At 49.2% G+C, this 17,678-nt stretch overlaps 1 protein-coding gene across 17 annotated transcripts in view; it reads right to left on the reverse strand.

Annotated features, from left to right (window-relative positions):
• Positions 1 to 16,271, reverse strand: part of LRRFIP1 (LRR binding FLII interacting protein 1) — a 167,322-nt gene extending 151,051 nt beyond the window's left edge. For 6 of the 17 annotated variants that reach the window (XM_030917037.1, XM_030917035.1, XM_030917040.1 and 3 more), the window contains exon 1: positions 16,126 to 16,255. In XM_030917037.1, coding sequence (XP_030772897.1) covers positions 16,126 to 16,221 — 96 coding nt within the window. In that variant the 5' untranslated portion in view covers positions 16,222 to 16,255. Of the gene's footprint in view, positions 1 to 16,125 lie in introns of all 17 variants that reach the window. The other 11 variants (XM_030917047.1, XM_030917043.1, XM_030917041.1 and 8 more) reach the window with 7 other exon arrangements.
• Between the last annotated feature and the right edge of the window lie 1,407 nt (positions 16,272 to 17,678).

Genomic DNA, 17,678 nt, shown 5'->3' on the forward strand with positions numbered 1-17,678 from the left:
ATCTTATTACATGAAAGAGGAGTAAGGTCGCAAACCACCCTGGCCAGAGTGAGGGGATCCAAACGACATTTCTGAGAATCCACACCCGGCCAAATTAAACCCTGCTTCCCCTAAACCTTCACTTACATGTGACTTCTGACAAGCCCTTTCAAATCTTTTTCTAGTTTGAAAAGAATCAGAATTTCCAAATGTTATAGGAAGTCAGGCTAAGTTCATTTATTCACTCACTCATTCATTCATTCATTCATCCATCTGTTCCTTTATTCATTCACTCACTTTCTGCCACTAAACCCTAGTGATCCAGGGTCTGCTGTGTGCCAAGTGTAGACCCACAGAGCTGGGGGCCCTGGCCAGAGTCTCCTCTGGGAGAAGGGAAGGAGCCCTCTGAGAGGGAGCAGATCCTCAAATAGCAGCTTCGCCTAGCGGGAAGGTCACAGCAATGCTAACAGTTATGACCGAAGTTATTCACTCCTCAGCCATCTGAGCAGGAAAAAGCCACCCTCTGCTAATCAGGAACATCAGAGTAAATGCATTCTCCCATCTTTATAGCCAGATACACCAATGGCATCCATCTACCAAAGGCAGAACTTCTGAAGGTGAGGGTGCGCCCAAATCGTCCAGGGGTGTGTCAGAAGCCCAGATGGCTGGCTCCACCCCTAGAGGTTCTGAGTCAGTAGCACAGGTGGGGCTCAAGACCCAGCATTTCTAGCAAATTCTGGGTGGTGTAGATCTCCTCCAATTGCAGAAGAAAGCAACAGCATTGCCAAAAGAGGTGTAGCGAGTGCGCGGTGGCCCTCTGGCCCGTGAGCACACGGCTCCATGTTCAGAAGCAGTTACAAACTAGCCTGAAACATCTGAATGTTTAAGAATTTATTTTAAACTTTTCTGACAATAATATCACCACCATCTCACAGCTGCAAAGCCCTTTAGGCGTTATGTGCATCATCTCAAATGTTTTCTCATTGGGACCTCATGTGAACTCTGTGAGGTTAGCAGGCAGATTTATCCCACCTTATAGAGGAGGTGGTAAAACGAGGGTGGACTTGGCCCTGCAACCTTTCCTCCCTTCTCCAGGTAGCCTGGAGCTGGTGTACGAGTCCAGATCCTGCAACCTGGAGCCTAGGATTGAAGACCTAGAGTTCAGAACCTGAAGCCTGGAGCCTAGAACCAGGAACTGGGAACCCTTAGCCTAAACCTGGGGCCTGGAACCTGAAACCCTTAGCCTGGAACCTTAAACCTGGAACCTTAAACCTGGAACCTGAAAACCTTAGCCTGGAACCTGGAACTGGAAGCCTGGAGCCTGGAACCTGGAACCAAAACCCTTAGCCTAGAACTTGAAACATGGAACCTAGAACCTGAAGCCTGGAGCCTGAAACCTAGAACTGGGAGGACTTATCCTAGAGCCTGAAACCTGGAACTGGGAGCCCTTAACCTAGAACCTGGAACCTGAAGCCTGGAGCCTGGAGCCTGCAACCCAGAACCTGAAACCCTTAGCTTGGAACCCGGAACCTGAAACCCTTAGCCTGGAACCTGGAACTCGGAACTTGAAACCCTTAGCCTGGAACCTGGAACCTGAAACCCTAGTCTGGAACCTGGAACCAAAACTCTCAGCCTAGAACCTGGGACTGGGAACCTGAGGCCTGGAGCCTGGAACCTGGCATGGAGCCTAGAACCTGGAGTGAAGCTGGGGGCAGAAGCCAGACCTCAACCTCTGAGTCTGAAAGTCTTTGAGCACAGGTGGCAGATGGGGCAACTGCACACACACGGTCCTTAGCCAGCATGATCCCTGAAGGTCCATCCTAAGGCCTCATGTCTGCATTGCCTCATACGCTCCTCACAGCCACCCAGTGTCGCCTTTCCTTGCCAGGTGGAAACACTGAGACTCAGAGATGCTTGCCGCCTGTCTGAGGAGGTCTCCCAGCCACAGCACCCAAGGCTGACCCTCTACACTGCACTCTCCCTGGGTCCCCCAAAGATTCTCTCACGAGTGTGTGAAGTGTCTCTAGTCATGGGAGTTAGGAGGAAAACTTCACACCAAGAGAAACCCGAACCCTGCAAGGGCCCAAGAAAGGAAGCACACAGCCATCTAAGGCGCCGCCCAGGCAGTCCTCCCAAGGATCAGGAGTATCCTTATCTGAAATAACTTAAACAATTTAAAAGCAGGACACAAAACTGTACAATATATTGTGCATGTTATATGTTACTTTAACCTGGTATACTTTAACACATTTTTTAAAATCTTACTTGAAAAAACAAGCTATTGGTAATACAGAGTGCAACCTGTTGATCTGCGAGGCAATCCTCCCACCACACATATATTCAATATAATTTATTAACTATTGTGTTCTATATAGGGAAAAATTGGAAAAGATATTTAGGAAAGAAAGATAGATTGAAATTTTAACACCAATCACAAAAACAGAAATCCAAGGAGAAAAGATTGATTAAGCCTTAAACCAAAAGGAACACGATGTTTCTTCTTTTCTGAGATGGAGTCTCACTCTGTTGCCCAGGCTGGAGTGCAATAGCACGATCTCAGCTCACTGCAACCTCCACCTCCTGGGTTCAAGCGATTCTCCTGCCTCAGCCTCCCAAGGCACCAGCCAACATGTCTGGCTAATTTTTGTATTTTTAGTAGAGATGGGGTTTCACCATGTTGGCCAGGCTGGTCTTGAACTTCTGACCTCAGGTGATCCGGTTGCCTCGGTCTCCCAAAGTGCTGGGATTACAGGTGTGAGCCACTGCACCCGGCTTGTTTTTTTTTAATAGAGAAGGGTTCTTGTTATGTTGTCCAGTCTGTTCTCAAACTCCTAGGTTCAAGCGATCCTGCCTCAGCCTCCCAAAGTGCTGGGAGGAATATCATTTTTAAAAAGAATATTATTGATTAAACCAAATGGAATATTAAAGCTGAATTTTCAATCAGTGAGAGGGACAGTGTATGTGTGTGCTTTCCTTTGCAAATTGTACATAAAAAAGGAAGCAAGAGGTAGAAACCACAGAGGTGAATATGCTGGAACATTCACATGGTTAATGATCCCTTCCTGTCTCATCCCAGCAGGCTTTTTGGCCAAGGGAAAAGAGAGCCCATGGGTTGGAAGAGGGGCAGTCTTTGGATAGACACTGCAGGTTCTTGGGGTTCTCTTGCTGTGAACAGGAGTGGAGGGGCGGGGGCCACATAGTACTTTCTGGAGATCAGTTGGGAGGTGGTGAGGAGAGTGTCATGCAGAGAGCTGCAGAGACCCAGGGCTGATGCAGCAGGGGTTCCAAACAAGACAATGATCTGGTCATCTATTTTAAGAAGTTCAGCAATGTGCTTTTACAGGAGATATGGGGACAGTTTTAATCCTGTGGAAATGTGGCAGTCACTGACCTTTCTGTTGTCCAACATCCAGTCCCCCTTCTCATCTGGGGGGTGGTCCTGGGGGGTGAAGGATGAATGGGTCTCCAGCCCCACCCCCATAGGTGAGACTAAAGCTGGGGGTCTTCCCCGTCCCTTCTCCTGCAGCCACACCTGGATTTTGAGTAATCTGAAGATGCAGACAAGAGGTGTGTGCTGAATGTGTCGGCACTTAGGTCTTGGACTTCCTGCCTCCAGAACGGGGAGAGATCAACTTCCATGCTAAAGCCCCCAGTCTATGGTATCTTGTTATAGACTGTCCCCAGCCCCGCCATCAGCTCAAGCACAATTCTAAAGCATGGCAAAGTGTAATCACATTGGAACCTCATGTCTCCATTCCCTGAGCCTGCAGCTGACTTCTAAAATGACTCCATCTCAGCTTCCAGGGTATGTGGCCCCCTCTGTACTAACTTCCAAGAGGTTTAAATGGAGGAAACGCCAAGAATGTGGTGTGGTCAGCTAGGGCTTTCTACCCTCCTTGCAGGAGGGCAAACGGTTGTAGCCACTGCCAGACCCAGGGTTCTCTAGCTGAGGGGAGTGGTTAGAGCTCAAGGTACAAACCCAGCAGGGTGGCAGGGGAAACCTGAAATGGAGATCCTCATTTGGGCATCTTCTTCCCCATGGGCCCTTTGACAATGTCTGGAAGCATGTTTGGTGGTCACAGCTGGGGAGCAGGGAGCTACTGGCACCTACTGGGCAGAAGCCCGGGATGCTGTTTAAAATCCTATAATGCATAGGACAGCACCTCCCAGGAGAGAGAATTACCCAGCCCTAAATGTCAGTAGTGCCCAGATTGAGAAACCCTAACACAAGACAAAACAAAGAAAAAACTTCAGATACTGAAATGAAGAGTTGGAAGACCATGTGGCCATCACCTCATCTCAACTCATGTGGCAATTCCTCTGGAGCTGGCTCTAGGCATTGGTTAAAAATAGGCGGGTAATTTAGTAGGTTCTAAGAGGTCAGATAAGCCCAAAGATAAACAGTGCAGAACAAGGCTGGGGTGAAGTGGCCCATTATTTCCGGGAAGCCAACCAAGGACCTGGGCTCCAAGGCTAGGTTGCTTGATGGTGAAGTGGCTTGAAAAATCTGATGGCATCTTACTGTCGATTCTTGAATTCAAGACCAAGAAATAAAAGTGACAGACTATCTCAATGCCAAGAATGGTAACATGCTTCAAACTTATAAGAAGTCCCCAGGGATGCTGACACTAAAGACACACATATTTACGGTGACAGCCATTTGTGCTTTTATTCTGAGTTCATTTAATCAGTCCCAAGGGCTGTCTGTGTCCCTCTTAGGCATGGGAGATCATCTTTCCTGTATTTTTCGCACATGCTCCACCCAACCCCTATCTCAGCCCTGGGGCACGTCCCAACCAGTCAAGAAGCACGACTGCCTCCTTCTAGAGCTAACCACAGCCACCTGAAGGTAGCAAAAGACCACCACCATTTAGTTGCCACCTACCAGGCGCCAGGCAGCACGCCCTGCAGCGTGTGGGCTGTAGTTCATTACCATGACCGCCCCACACGACAGCATTCCTCTTCCTCAGATAAAAAAAAAAAAAAAAGACTGGGCTTGCATTCACTTGCCTACGGTCACACAACTTAAAAAGGCTGACCCACAGGTCCTGGAGACCACAGCCCCACAAAGGTTCCAACCTACAATAGATCAGTCCATCAGTCAGTCCGGTCCACCTGCACTGGTCATGAGTGGTATGCAGCCCCATGTGTAAGTAGCCAATAAATATCCCACATTGCAGAACGTACCTCTATTACAATGTATTTCCACAAGGGAATTGCTCTGGAACTGCACTGGCCCACATGGCAGCCCCAAGACTTCTGTAGCTTTTTACATTTAAATGCATTGCAATGAAGTTAATTTGACATGCAGATCCTCAACTGCACTGAACGCATTTCAAGTGCTCAGTAACTACAGAGGACTAGTGGTTACCACAGTGCACTGCACAGATACAGAGCACAGGGTCCTATAGACAGCACAGCTCTGGGTGATTTAAAAATACGCTGGGGGTAATTTAAAGCAGTATCTTAGGGCAGAGTTCCCCTACCCCCAGGGCATAGACTGGTACCAGTCCGTGGCCTGTTAGGAACTGGGATGCATAGCAGGAGGTGAGCGGCAGGCGGGTGAGTGAGCAAAGCTTCATCTGTATTTGCAGCCACTCCCTATCACTCACATTCCCACCTGAGCTCCACCTCTTGTCAGATGACTGGCAGCATTAGATTCTCATAAGAGCGCAAACCCTACTGTGAACTGCGCATGTGAGGGATCTAGGTTGTGTGCTCCTTAGGAGAATCTAATGCCTGATGATCTGTCACTGTCTTCCATTACCCCCAAATGGGACCGTGTAATTGCAGGAAAATAAACTCTGGGCTCCCACTAATTCGACATTATGGTGAATTGTATAATTATTTCATTACATGTTACAGTGTAATAATAATAGAAACAAAGTGCACAATAAATGTAATGTGCTTGAATCATCCCCAAACCATCCCCACACCCTGGTCTGTGGGAAAGTTGTCTTCCACAAAACTGGTCCCTGGTGCCAAAAAGGTTGAGGGCTGCTGTCTTAGGGAATACAGGGTAGAGCCATGCTAGCTGTTCGGTCAGCATGGAAGCCACACCTCCATAAGTGTCAACCTGGAAAACCCCACATCTTCCCAGATGCCTAAGGAATATCATCAAAGAAAGTGAAAAATAAAAATGAAAGAAATCAAGGACAATGATGGCAAAATTGATAAAAACCTACATGATGGTTAAAAATACACGAACAAATTTAGATCTCCTGATTTCTTTATGTTTAAATATGATCATGACCACTATGTGATTTTTCATTCACTCCCCAAGCCAAGAGTGGGTGGAGAGTTTGTAATATAATATGCCAGTGGAGGCACTGAACAGATCTGGCTCTCAGAGACTTGCTGATCCAAGGGTTTACCCGCTGCCAAGGCCATATCACATTCTGCCTACCTCAACTCTCCAGGTATTTTATTTGTTTTATGGAAAGTATATCTCAGATCTTAGAGAACTTTCCAAGCAAATAAATGAATTATTCCTTTTCTTTTTTTCCTTTTCTTTCTTTCTTTCTTTCTTTCTTTCTTTCTTTCTTTCTTTCTTTCTTTCTTTCTTTCTTTCTTTCTTTCTTTCTTTCTCTTTCTTTTCTTTTCTTTTCTTTTCTTTTCTTTTCTTTTCTTTTTTTTGAGATGGAGTCTCGCTCTGTTGCCCAGGCTGGAGTGCAGTGGTGCGATCTTGGCTCACTGCAACCTCTCCCTCTCTGGTTCAAGCAATTCTCCTGCCTCAGGCTCCTGAGTAGCTGAGACTACAGGTGCATGCCACCACACCTGGCTAATTTCTGTATTTTTAGTAGAGATGAGGTTTCACCATATTGGTCAGGCTGGTCTTGAACTTCTGACCTCAGGTGATCCACCCACCTCGGCCTCCCAAAGTGCTGGGATTACAGGCGTGAGCCACCATGCCTGGCCCAATTCTTGATGCCTGAAGCTATGAAAATCTCATTTTTTTTTCACTATCTTTATTTGCTCACCTAATTTGACATTTTATTTCACTCTCAGTAAAAGAATACCGTAATGATGGGTTCCCTTGTTTGGGCTGTGTAGACACTAGAGGTTAGCTCTTCTTCCCTGGCGTATGTCTCAGATTAATTTTCAACTTTCTTTTCCAGCCTTACTAGTCCCTTAATCAAAAACAAAACTCCATTTGTAGGCACCAAATTAGAGAAGTCTGACTTGTTAACATTAAATAATGTTTCCTCCCAACACTGACATGGTGGTCAAGGGCACCAGCCTCAAAGGCAGGAAACTGGGTTCAAATCAGAGCTGCATGCCCCTGCCTGAGGAACCACTGTCTGGTACCAACACTTCAACCACCCTGTGTGGCTTCCTGTTCATACTTTGTGACATCTCCCTTCCTGGCCTTTGCTCAAATTGTAGTCATGATGTTTAGTGCCTCCCTCTAAAATATGAAAGGGTAGCTGAGGATCACCACACATCTGGGAAAGGCTCCAAGATGACAGAGACCAAAACACACAAAGGAGAAGAAGAAACAGGAAGAAACAGACCAAGATGCAGGGAACAAAAAAATTTTCAGGAAAACCTCCAAATTAAGTGAATTTGCTAAATATTCTTAGAGTAGTAAGAAAAGGTACTGCATTAGTGAGTCAAGAAAGGATGTTATAAAGGAGAAATAAGGAACAATAAAAAAACTTAGAAATTAACTATAAAACAGGTAAACTTAGTAGAAGGAGTGGAAGGTAAAGTTGAAGAATCTTCCATGAAGTATTATCAAAAGACAAAAAAAAAAAAAAAAAAAAAGAAGAAGAATGAAAAATAACTTGATGGGGATAGGAAAAAAATTCAAGAAAATTTCCCAGAATTTTAGGATAAAGGTTCCAGATTGAATGAACCCAATGAATGCTCAATAAGTGGGGGAAAAATCGAGAATTCTGAGAATAAAGAGAAAATCCTAAACGTTTCCAAACTTTTTCTTTTAAATTTTATTTATTCATTTATTTTTATTTGAGACAGAGTCTTGCTCTGTCAACCCAGGCTGGAGTGCAGGGGTGTGACCTCAGCTCACTGCAACCTCTGTCCCCTGGGCTCAAATGATCCTCCCACCTTAGCCTCCCAACTAGCTGGGACCATAGGCACAGGCCACCAATCCTCGGCTAATTTTTGTATTTTTAGTAGAAAAGGGATTTCACCATGTTGTCCAGATGGTCTCAAACTCCTGAGCTCAAGTGATCTACTCGCTGGCCTCCCAAAACGTTGGGATTACAGGCGTGAGCCACTGCAGCCAGTCACTTTTTCTTTTCTTTTTTTTTGTGGAGATGGGTGTCTCACTATGTTGCCCAGGCTGGTCTTGAACTCCTAGGCTTAAGTGGTGCTCCTGCCTCAGATTCCCAAATAGCCGGGACTACAGGCATGCACCACCATGCCCAGCTAAATTTAAAAAATTTATTTTTAGAGGAAGGGTCCTACTTTGTTACCTAAGCTGGACTAGAACTCTTGGTCCCAAGCTATTTTTTCACCTTAGCCTCCTGAGTTGCTGGAATTACAGGTGTGAGCCATATGCCCGACTCCTAATTTCACTTTTTTGATATTTATTAGTTTATTTTATTGACTAGGTAATACAGTCACATGGTTCAAATATCAAGAGCATGAAGAGTAGCACTTGACAACCTGCTTCCACCTGCATCCCCACAGTCCTTTCATTGTGTTCTGCCAGTGATTTTTATGCAAATGCAGGAAAATTGCAGGCTTTCTCACACAAGGAACAGCATACCATTTTTATTTTCTGTATATTAATTTTTCCAATTAACAATACTTACTGGAAATTATGCCAAAGAAGACACAGAGTTCTTCATCATTCTTTGGAAAATTATTTTTAACCTAGAACTCCATACACAACCAAAGTATCAATCAAGTATGAAAGTAGAATAAAGACATTTTCAGACATGTGAATACTTAGAAGAGGCATTCTTACTCCGAAAGCTACTGAAGGATGTGTTCCAGAAAAATAAGATAGCAATCCAAGAAGGAAGATAATATGGAATCCAGAAAACAGGGACCTAACAACAATAAAAAGGGGGTAAAAGACATTCTCAGAATGGTGGCAGAGGGAATAGCAGGTGTAGGAAACCGCCAGGAGAACACCCAGACCAGACTGGATCTAGAGGATGGAGGTCTCCAGTGGGTAGATTTCTATGGGATAATAAAATGGAATTGATAGATTATCTGATTTGTTTAATCATATAGAACATAGCATTTTGATGTGTTCTGTTGAAAACTTTGTGGAGATATGAAGATATATAGATAGATAAGCTAGATAGGTAGGCAGATGAGCAATGAAAAAGAAAATAAATCATCAACTCCAGAAGAAACAGAAAGTTGTATGAGGAAAGAAAGATTATAGTATACTGCTTGGCTCTGCAATTGACATTATTTACATAGCCGGCAACATCATCATCATTACCAGCATTTACTGAGCATTTACTCTGTGACAGACATTGTTCTGAGGTATTTTTGTGAAAGATCTCATTTACCCTCATAACTGCCCTGGGTGAAGTATACTCCTAAAACTTTCCCATCTTACCTATGGGGGAACTGAGGCACAAAGTTGATAAGTAACTTGCCCTAAGTCATGGTATAAGGGACAGAATGGGGATTTGAACCCAGGAAATCTGATTCTAGCACCCATACTCTTAAGCAGTCTGTCCTGTCAGTGAATGAATATTCATTCACACATAATGAACTATAGTGTGATGCAGAGAAGGAAAGTAGGGAGCCTGCCTGAACTGGGCCCATGCACACCAAGTCCTGTCCTTCAATGCACGAGCCAGTTGATAGCATCTACAATTGATAAACTAATGTGTAACACATATGCATGTTATTTATAAACAAGGAGATCATTACCAGATCATTTAGGGTCTTGTAGGTTGTTTAAGGACTTGGCTTTTACGGAGTGATACAAGACACCCTTGGAAAGTTTTTTTATCAGAGAAGTGACATGATCTGACATATTTTAAAAGGACTGCCCAGCCTGCTGTGTGGGGAACAGCCTGACGGTATGGGGTCAGGGTAAAAACATATATTACTCTGATGAAAAAAAATTAAATTTTTTAAAGATGAAAGGATGGAAAAAGAAGATGAGAGACACAGTAAGGCAGAGACAGACATGGGACTCTCTCTTCTGAAATGTCACCCCTGGTGGTTCAGAGGTCAGTGGGGGACAACATGTGCCAGGGATAGGAAGAAGGTGGCTTGCCTGCAGGACATGGCCTGAATGGGGTCTTGGAGGGAGCCGAGGGGCTGATCCAGGAAGCAGCCTGGGCCATGAACTAGCAGCCCCTAATTAACAGGTGGCCTCAGCCATTGGCTGTCATAACATGACAGCCATGCTGTCTCTGAGTCTTTTTTCTCTCTGTCAGACACAGAGACTCTGAACTCTTTTCACAGGATATAAACAAACTATGGGAGTAGAGCTTCTAGAGTACCTGGTACACCTTGGGCCGTAGAAGCAACCTCCGTTCGCCCCTCTCTCCTTTCCTGTCTCACACTCACTGAGGACGGGCAGGGCTAGAAGCCAGGTCCTGAATTTTCCTTATCCACACCGCCTCTCATGTCCTCCACACACACATCCCAACCCTGAGTACCAGGCCAACGAGTGGCTCAAGAGTCACCCAGAAAAGGAAGAAGGGAGACAGCTGGCCCTCTGACAAAAATAGCTGTGGGGTGGGGCCCAGGGCCATCGGGGACCAGCAGACTTGTCCACAGCTGAGTTTTCTGCGGACTCAGAAACCCAGAAGCATCTTTTGGGAATCGCACAAACAGCCCAAGGTCACAGGCGCAGTGTTTGCACCCTCCAACAGCTCAGACCGTCGGTAAAAATCTGTCTGGAACGCCGGTCTTGTCACATTCCTAAAACCTTGCAGACGATCTGCCAAGATGGGTGTTTGGCTTAGGAGAATTAGCTGCAGAACGGCCCTCAGGGACTCCACTGCGGCTGGGTTACACATGGAGGCATGATGTTGTTCAGGCTGGACAGTCCTATGTCCTGCCGGGCACTGAACGCCCCTCACCTCTCCCAACTCCTGTGGAACAAAGGGGCAGGGCCCGACCCCAATGGCAAACCAATGTCCAGCAGCATCCAGTTGGTGTGAAATCTGCTGGCCAGCCTCAGAAAAGCAAATTCATAGAGAAAAAAAGTCAGGAAATTCACTTTCAAATCAAGTGAAATAGGCTGTAGGGACAAGTCTGACATCTTGGTTGCGTGCAGGTGAATGCCGGCCCCAGGGTCACCTCACCTGAGGGCAGGGGACTGCATTGGGGACCCAGATTTGCATCTTGGCAGCCGGCCTCAGTCCTGGACTCTCCACCCCACAAGGGCCAGGTCAGGGTAGTGCTGGAGGGAGGTGGAGCGAAGTTTTCTCACTGAACCCCATTTCTCGGCTGTTCTGGAAAAGAATACATGCACCCCACCCCCAGCCTGGTTCTCCAACAGCCTTGAGGAGAAGAGAGACAGGCTCCCTCCACCCAGGCTGATAGAGGAGGGCTATTTGGGAAGGACAGGGAGAAAAGAGGAATGAAAGGGGGACTTAAGATTAAAAGACCCAATATTTATGAACTATCCGAAACGAGGGGCACGGCTTTACATTGGGTTCCAGAAGCAGAGCCCATGGCAGGACTGGATGTGAGCCCCGTCCTAGCAGGGGCATGAGGGAGGCAGGCCAGTCAGTGAAGGGCTGGGCGGGGAGGTGGCCTCGGCAGGAGTCAGCCTCAGTCTGGCCCGCAGAGAGTTCCGGAGCAGGAAACGCACCGCACAGTTGGTTGCACCTTGAAGCAAGGCTGGGGCACATTTTGTGTCCTCACAAAATGGTTACTTGATGGCTGCAGGCTGCCTTGGGGGCAGTGTGACCCCTTCTCCACAACTGGACTCCTGTGTGGCCACGGCTTGAGTGAAAGATGGCGGCTGCGAGGCCTGAACAGCCAGCACCTGCAGGCCCACAAGTCAACCTGGGGCTGGTGAAGGGAGCCAGGTGGGGCAGCAGTGCCCCTGTCATGGATCAGGGCCCAAGGCCACAGGCCACAGAGCGGCCAGCTCGGAGAGGAGGCTGCAGAAACAGTTATGGGCGAGAGGGGCCCCGTCCTGCTGGGTGAGGAAGGGGTACCTACCACAAGGACATAATAAGCTCACCGCACTGTCACAAGGCCCCACGGTGAGTTCCTAATGCAGCCTGTGCAAATGACTGTTCCTGTTGGGAAAAGCACTCTTCATTTGAGAGCAATACTCTGAATTGCATGGCGAGACCAGTATCACTTTACTCAGCTGCAGAGTGCTGAATGAAAAGTTTGGGATGCTACCAAAATGCACCAGCTGAATGTGAAACGCGGTAGGAGAGGAAAATCTATCTGGGTTGGAAACACCCCTCCCCAGATGTGGGAGGCGCAGCTCATGCCTTTGGTGCTAATGAGCTTCTCCAAGTGCGTACTGAACCTTTTTCCTGACAACATCCCGCCTGAATTCCACCGCAACAAGAGAGTGAGGAATAATCGACTTATGATAATACAGCATTTGCTAATAACTGTCTTTACTATACACTTGCCTAGAGTTTAAACCATAACATGGAAGCAGGACATCAGCTGCAGATGCAGAAATGCACTCTCCAAAGGCTGCCCTCACCGTGAGTCCTGCTTCTACCCAGAAGAGTGCAAAGCCCTGCGCAGTGAAGCCTAGCTCTTACCCTCGCTCCAGCGGAACTGGGACCCACATCCCTGCAAGGTAACTCAGGCTTCCCAATGACCTCGGCCCAGAATATTCCACTTACTCTCTAGAAGGCATGTTCTTGGGTGCCAGACCCAAGTGCCAGCTCACTCCTTACCACTTTCTTGAAGGCTCCCCAGTTTCCTTTCAGGCCCCCACACCTTCCTAAGTATTTCAGGGAGACCAGCTCTCCCCAGTCCTAGGATGAGCCTGACAGGTCACAGGGTAGACCCACCCACCTTTCTGGAGAGAGCCACCAGAAAAGATGGTGTGTGGGCTCCACAGCAGCAGCCCGGGAAAGCCAAGGCCAGTGGCCTTCATGAAGCAAGTCAGCCTGAGGATGAGGCCACCCACAGAGGATGGCCCAGCCCAACCAGCTGTGCAGGTACTGTGGGAAAAAGAGGCTCGAGCCACTGGTGAGGCTGGCGGGGAATCCTACACTGCCTCCGGGCTTGCTGTGCTCCAGCCAGTATGCTTCCCCTTGTCAATGCCTGTCCAGTCAGGGTTTCCGTCGCAGCAGCCAAAGCATCTTGACTGGTAGATACAGCCTTCAAAAACTCAAAATGCCACTTCCTCCAGGAAGCCACTTCTGACACCACTGGCCTGCTATAATTCTCTCTGTCCAAACCTTCAGAGCATTGTCTACACCCTTTTTATATCAGATCTCTTCCTGTCTTCTGTTAGTATTATTGATCTACAGGTGTCAACCCCTTTCTGGCCCAACTCCTGGAGGGCAGGCAGGTCCTTGTCGGGTTCCTCCCTGACTCTCCAGTCTCCCCAGGACAGGAATTTGGATACTATGACTTGTATCTGTTGAGTCAATAAGTGAATAAGAAAGCACTGAACCTAAGACAATTTTTTTGATTTCTATAAGAACCCCGATGAATTCAAGGAATAGATATTTGCCATTTGAATAGTGATTTTCATTTTCACAGTTGGGAAATAGAATTTAATTTGTACTAAAACATAAGATGTCACACCTGCTCCTTCCAGCCCTGTCAATCTGTGCTACTCAGCACTCGTAACAGCTGCATCTACGGCTGGGTTTTACAGGGAGGGGTGTGTAAGGAGCTCTCATATTTATCCTCCGCCTAGTTACATACTTTACGTTGCTACTCTCTTTAATCCTGACAGCCAGGGGAGATTTTATTCTTCTCCATTTTAGAGATGAGAAAACAGAGGCTCAGAGGAGATTGAGTAACTCACCTTCCTAGGATGGCACAGCTAGCAAAGAACTATGTCGTTTCAAAGCCCAGCTCTGACTCACAAGTCTATCTCTGTAACTCCAGCTGCATCTTCCTGGGTGGGAGGCAGGACCTGGGGCTCTCAACCCAAGGAGTGTTCCCTTGCCTTTCTTTTCAATTTATTTTATAAAAAGAGAAGATAGACTGGGCGCAGCGGCTCATGCCTGTAATCCCAGCACTTTGAGAGGCCAAGGCAGGCAGATCACTTGAGGCCAGGAGTTCGAGACCAGCCCGGCTAACATGGTGAAACCCCGTCTCTACTAAAAACACAAAAATTAGCCGGGTGTGGTGGTGCGTGCCTGTAATCCCAGCTACTGGTGAGGCTGAGGCAGGAGGATCTCTTGAGCCCAGGAGGTGGAGGTTGCAGTGAGCCGAGATCACACCACTGTACTCCAGCCTGGACAACAGAGTGGGACTGTGTCAAAAAACAAAACAAAACAAAACAAACAAACAAACAAACAAAAACACCAGTGGATAAAAGGCAAACTCTGGGAACTTTCATTCTTCTCATTCTTTTGCCCCATAACCACTGACATCAAGACAAGACTTGCGAATCACTGGCCACCTCTGGCCCTTGGAGGGAACACTTGTTAGGCGCTGTGGCCAAATGCCTACATAAATGACTGTCTTCACAGGAGGGAGTTATACTCAAGCTACTATATTTAGCAAATGTCTATATTTAGCCAAAGGTCCTTTAAATGCCTTGTACTTCTTTTGTTTATTAATTAATGTAACAGACATTGATGAACACCTAGTATGTGCCTGGCTCTGTGCTGAGCTCTTGGGATACAAAAGTAAGATATTTCCTGTCTGGGTGTCACCTTCTACAGGTGAACAAATAATGATGAGGTATTCTGACTGCCATGCCAGGTGTGGGCACGCCATGGAGGACCATGGAGCCAGGGAGACTTAGGCCTGGTGTGCTATGAGAGGGCCGAGAGTCTGGAAGGTCTCCTGGAGGTCACAGTGGGCTTCCAGCAATGAATAAGGGTTTGCCTGGAAAGCCCTTTTCTGTATCATACAGAGAGAAACAGAAGTCTTTATTCACTCAATATTCAACAAATACTGATTGACTGCCACATGTCCGTAAGAGCAAAACCAGGTATTTACAACTACAAACACCTAAGGATTGGTTACAGAGTTGATCCCCCAGAATATCTGACGGATACAGCCAGACACCACAGTCCAAATGGCTTGGAGGTGTTTCCTGTGGGAAGAATCACATGTGGAAAAGCTCGCCATCATACCCAACACGGAAGAGAACCTGTGAGGTGGGCTGCAAGGCAGAGACTTTCTTTGCGTTCATACACCCACCTGGCACACAGTTCAAACGGTACAAAGGGAACACCGTCAAAAATTAAGCTTCCTTTGTCCCTCCGGGGCCGCAACCTATTGGCTCCCCTTTTCCCAAGCTGCTGCTCTCTGTCCCTGTACGGCTTTCTGGATGTCATGTACATTCTTTAGCCTTAAGGTAGAATCCTTGCGGTAGGGGGGAAAAAAAAGCATTTGTACAAATACCCACTTCTAGTGTGCCTTCAATTAGTCACAGGTAGAGTTAATCACCAAACATGATCTTAGTTACAATAAACTCTGCCCAGGAAACTTTAATGAAGACCTTTCAGTGTGCCTGGACCCGTTTGCAGGCTCAGTCCTGAAAGAAAATTCACTGTGATCCCCAAGTTCATCTCTGAGCTGCACCTTGAGTGACATCGATGGATGGATGACAAATGGTCACCTGAGCAACTCGGCCATTTCGGCAGGGCCATGTGGCCTCCGAAGACCGTCCACTGCCTCCAGGTCGGGCCTAAGCCCCTGCCTCCTCCCGTGTGGCACAACAAAGCGGGGAGCTCGGCCAGCCCGGGCCACCTCGCGCGCTGGCGGCGCCCGGGTCCTCTCCGGAGGGCGCAGCGGCCAACGAGGGCCGGGGTGGGGGAGGGCGCGCAGCGTCGCGGGCTGGGCCGGGGGCTGGAGGACGGGTGCCGGGTCCGCAGGCCGCCGAGAGCGGGGCTGGGGCGCAGCGCCCCGGGATCAGCGCCCCGGCGCGCGCCTGCCCGGCCCACCCGCCTGGAGCCGGACGCGCAGTGGCACAGACGCGCAGCGGGACAGACGGACGCCGGAGAGACCCTGACAGCCGCCCGGCCCCCGCGCCCGCCCCGCGCCCCCCGGCTACCCGCCCGGCGCGCTTACCTCCCGCGCGATCTGGTTGAGCGCGTCGTCCTCCGCCGTGAGCCGTTCCCGATTGGGGAGCCGCTTGCGCCCCGATCCCTGGGTGCCCATGTCCATCGACCGCGTCGCCCGCAGCTGCCGCGGGGCCCGTTGCTCCAGCCGCTCGCGCCGCGCCGGCCCGGCCCCGGCCCCAGCCCCTCCCTCCGCCGCGGCGTCATGGCGTCAGCGGGCGCTGGGCCGGGGACGGGGGGACGCGGGGACGCGGGGACGCGGGGGACGGGGGCCGCGGGGACCCGGGGGAAGCCAGAGCTGGAGATCCGCAGCAGGGGCCAGGGACGGCGGGGACCAGGGACGGCGGGGCGGGGCGGGGGACGGGGATGGGGGGCGGAGACGCCAGGTGTCAGGGACGATGGGGGTCCGATACCACGGGGACGCTGGGGATGCCCAGGGCCGTGCACGCGGGACCTGAGGGACCGGGAACCCCGGAGGGTGGACTCCGCGGGGACTGTTTGGCGGGCGGGTAAACGCGGAGCGACGCGCCGCAGGGCGGTGGGCACCAGTTGAGTGGGGTCCTACCCACCGGAGAGCTGGGGGGTAGGAAGGCTTTAAGGGGCTTGGGTTGCCTTGAGGTGTTTGCATGGAGGGGTGGGCACAGGGTATGTTTCAGCCTGACGCTCCCCATTCCGCGGTGAGTCGGTGAGTCGGGATGGAAGTCCCTCGCTGGAGTGAGAGCTAGGCTCTGGGGTCAGGCCGAGATGTGCTCTGATCCGCCCGCCACCGCCGGCTCCTGTGACCTTGGGCAGCCTCCTGGGCACCGGCTTCACAGGCTCTGGGAATATGATGTGGATGTGTGCGTTTCTAGTCTTTCCACGCGTGTTCTTCGTGCTGGCATCCATCCTTCTCCCCGCTGTCTGCCCCCTGAGATCAAGGACTTGTCGCTTCTCTCGTGGGTCTACAGCCTCTAGGATCGGGGCAGGTGCATGGCAGCTCTCTCCTAGTTGCGGAAAAAGTAATGAACTTACTTGCGCTCTCTGAAGCTCACAGTCCATGCTCCAGAGGTGGATTTAAAAGTAAATCAAATCGGAGAATTAGGTAAAGGTTAAAAGCCCGTGCTTAGGGCACCGCAGGAGCACCGGACGGGAAAATTACTGGTGTGTTTGGGGTATGGGGAGAACTTCAGTGTGGCTGGACCTGGGGAAGGATGGGAGGAGGGTAGTGATGGAAGAGGAGAGGAGGCTGTACTGAAGTCACCTGTGATTTTTTCCCCCAGTGTTAGGGACAGTTAACATTTTGGTGTATTTCCAACCAAGTGATGTGTCCAGATTGCTTTGGGTTCTTAGGGATGTAGCCTGGAAGCTGTATGGAGGTGGGAAGAGGAAGGGGGCCCCTCCACTTGCAGTGACAGTGGCAGCTGTTGGAGGTTTCATTGCAGGGAAAAGACAGTGAGTCCGGTGACATGGGAGGGAGGGCAGATCCAGGTGACATTGCTCTGGGTGCCTGAGCTGATGCAGGTGAGTTGGCAGGGCTGACTGTGGCCTCATTCATCGCTGAACTCCGGGAGCAGGTACTGTACC

This window comes from Rhinopithecus roxellana, chromosome 14, assembly GCF_007565055.1.
Source record: "Rhinopithecus roxellana isolate Shanxi Qingling chromosome 14, ASM756505v1, whole genome shotgun sequence".
NCBI classification, from domain to species: Eukaryota; Metazoa; Chordata; class Mammalia; order Primates; family Cercopithecidae; genus Rhinopithecus; species Rhinopithecus roxellana.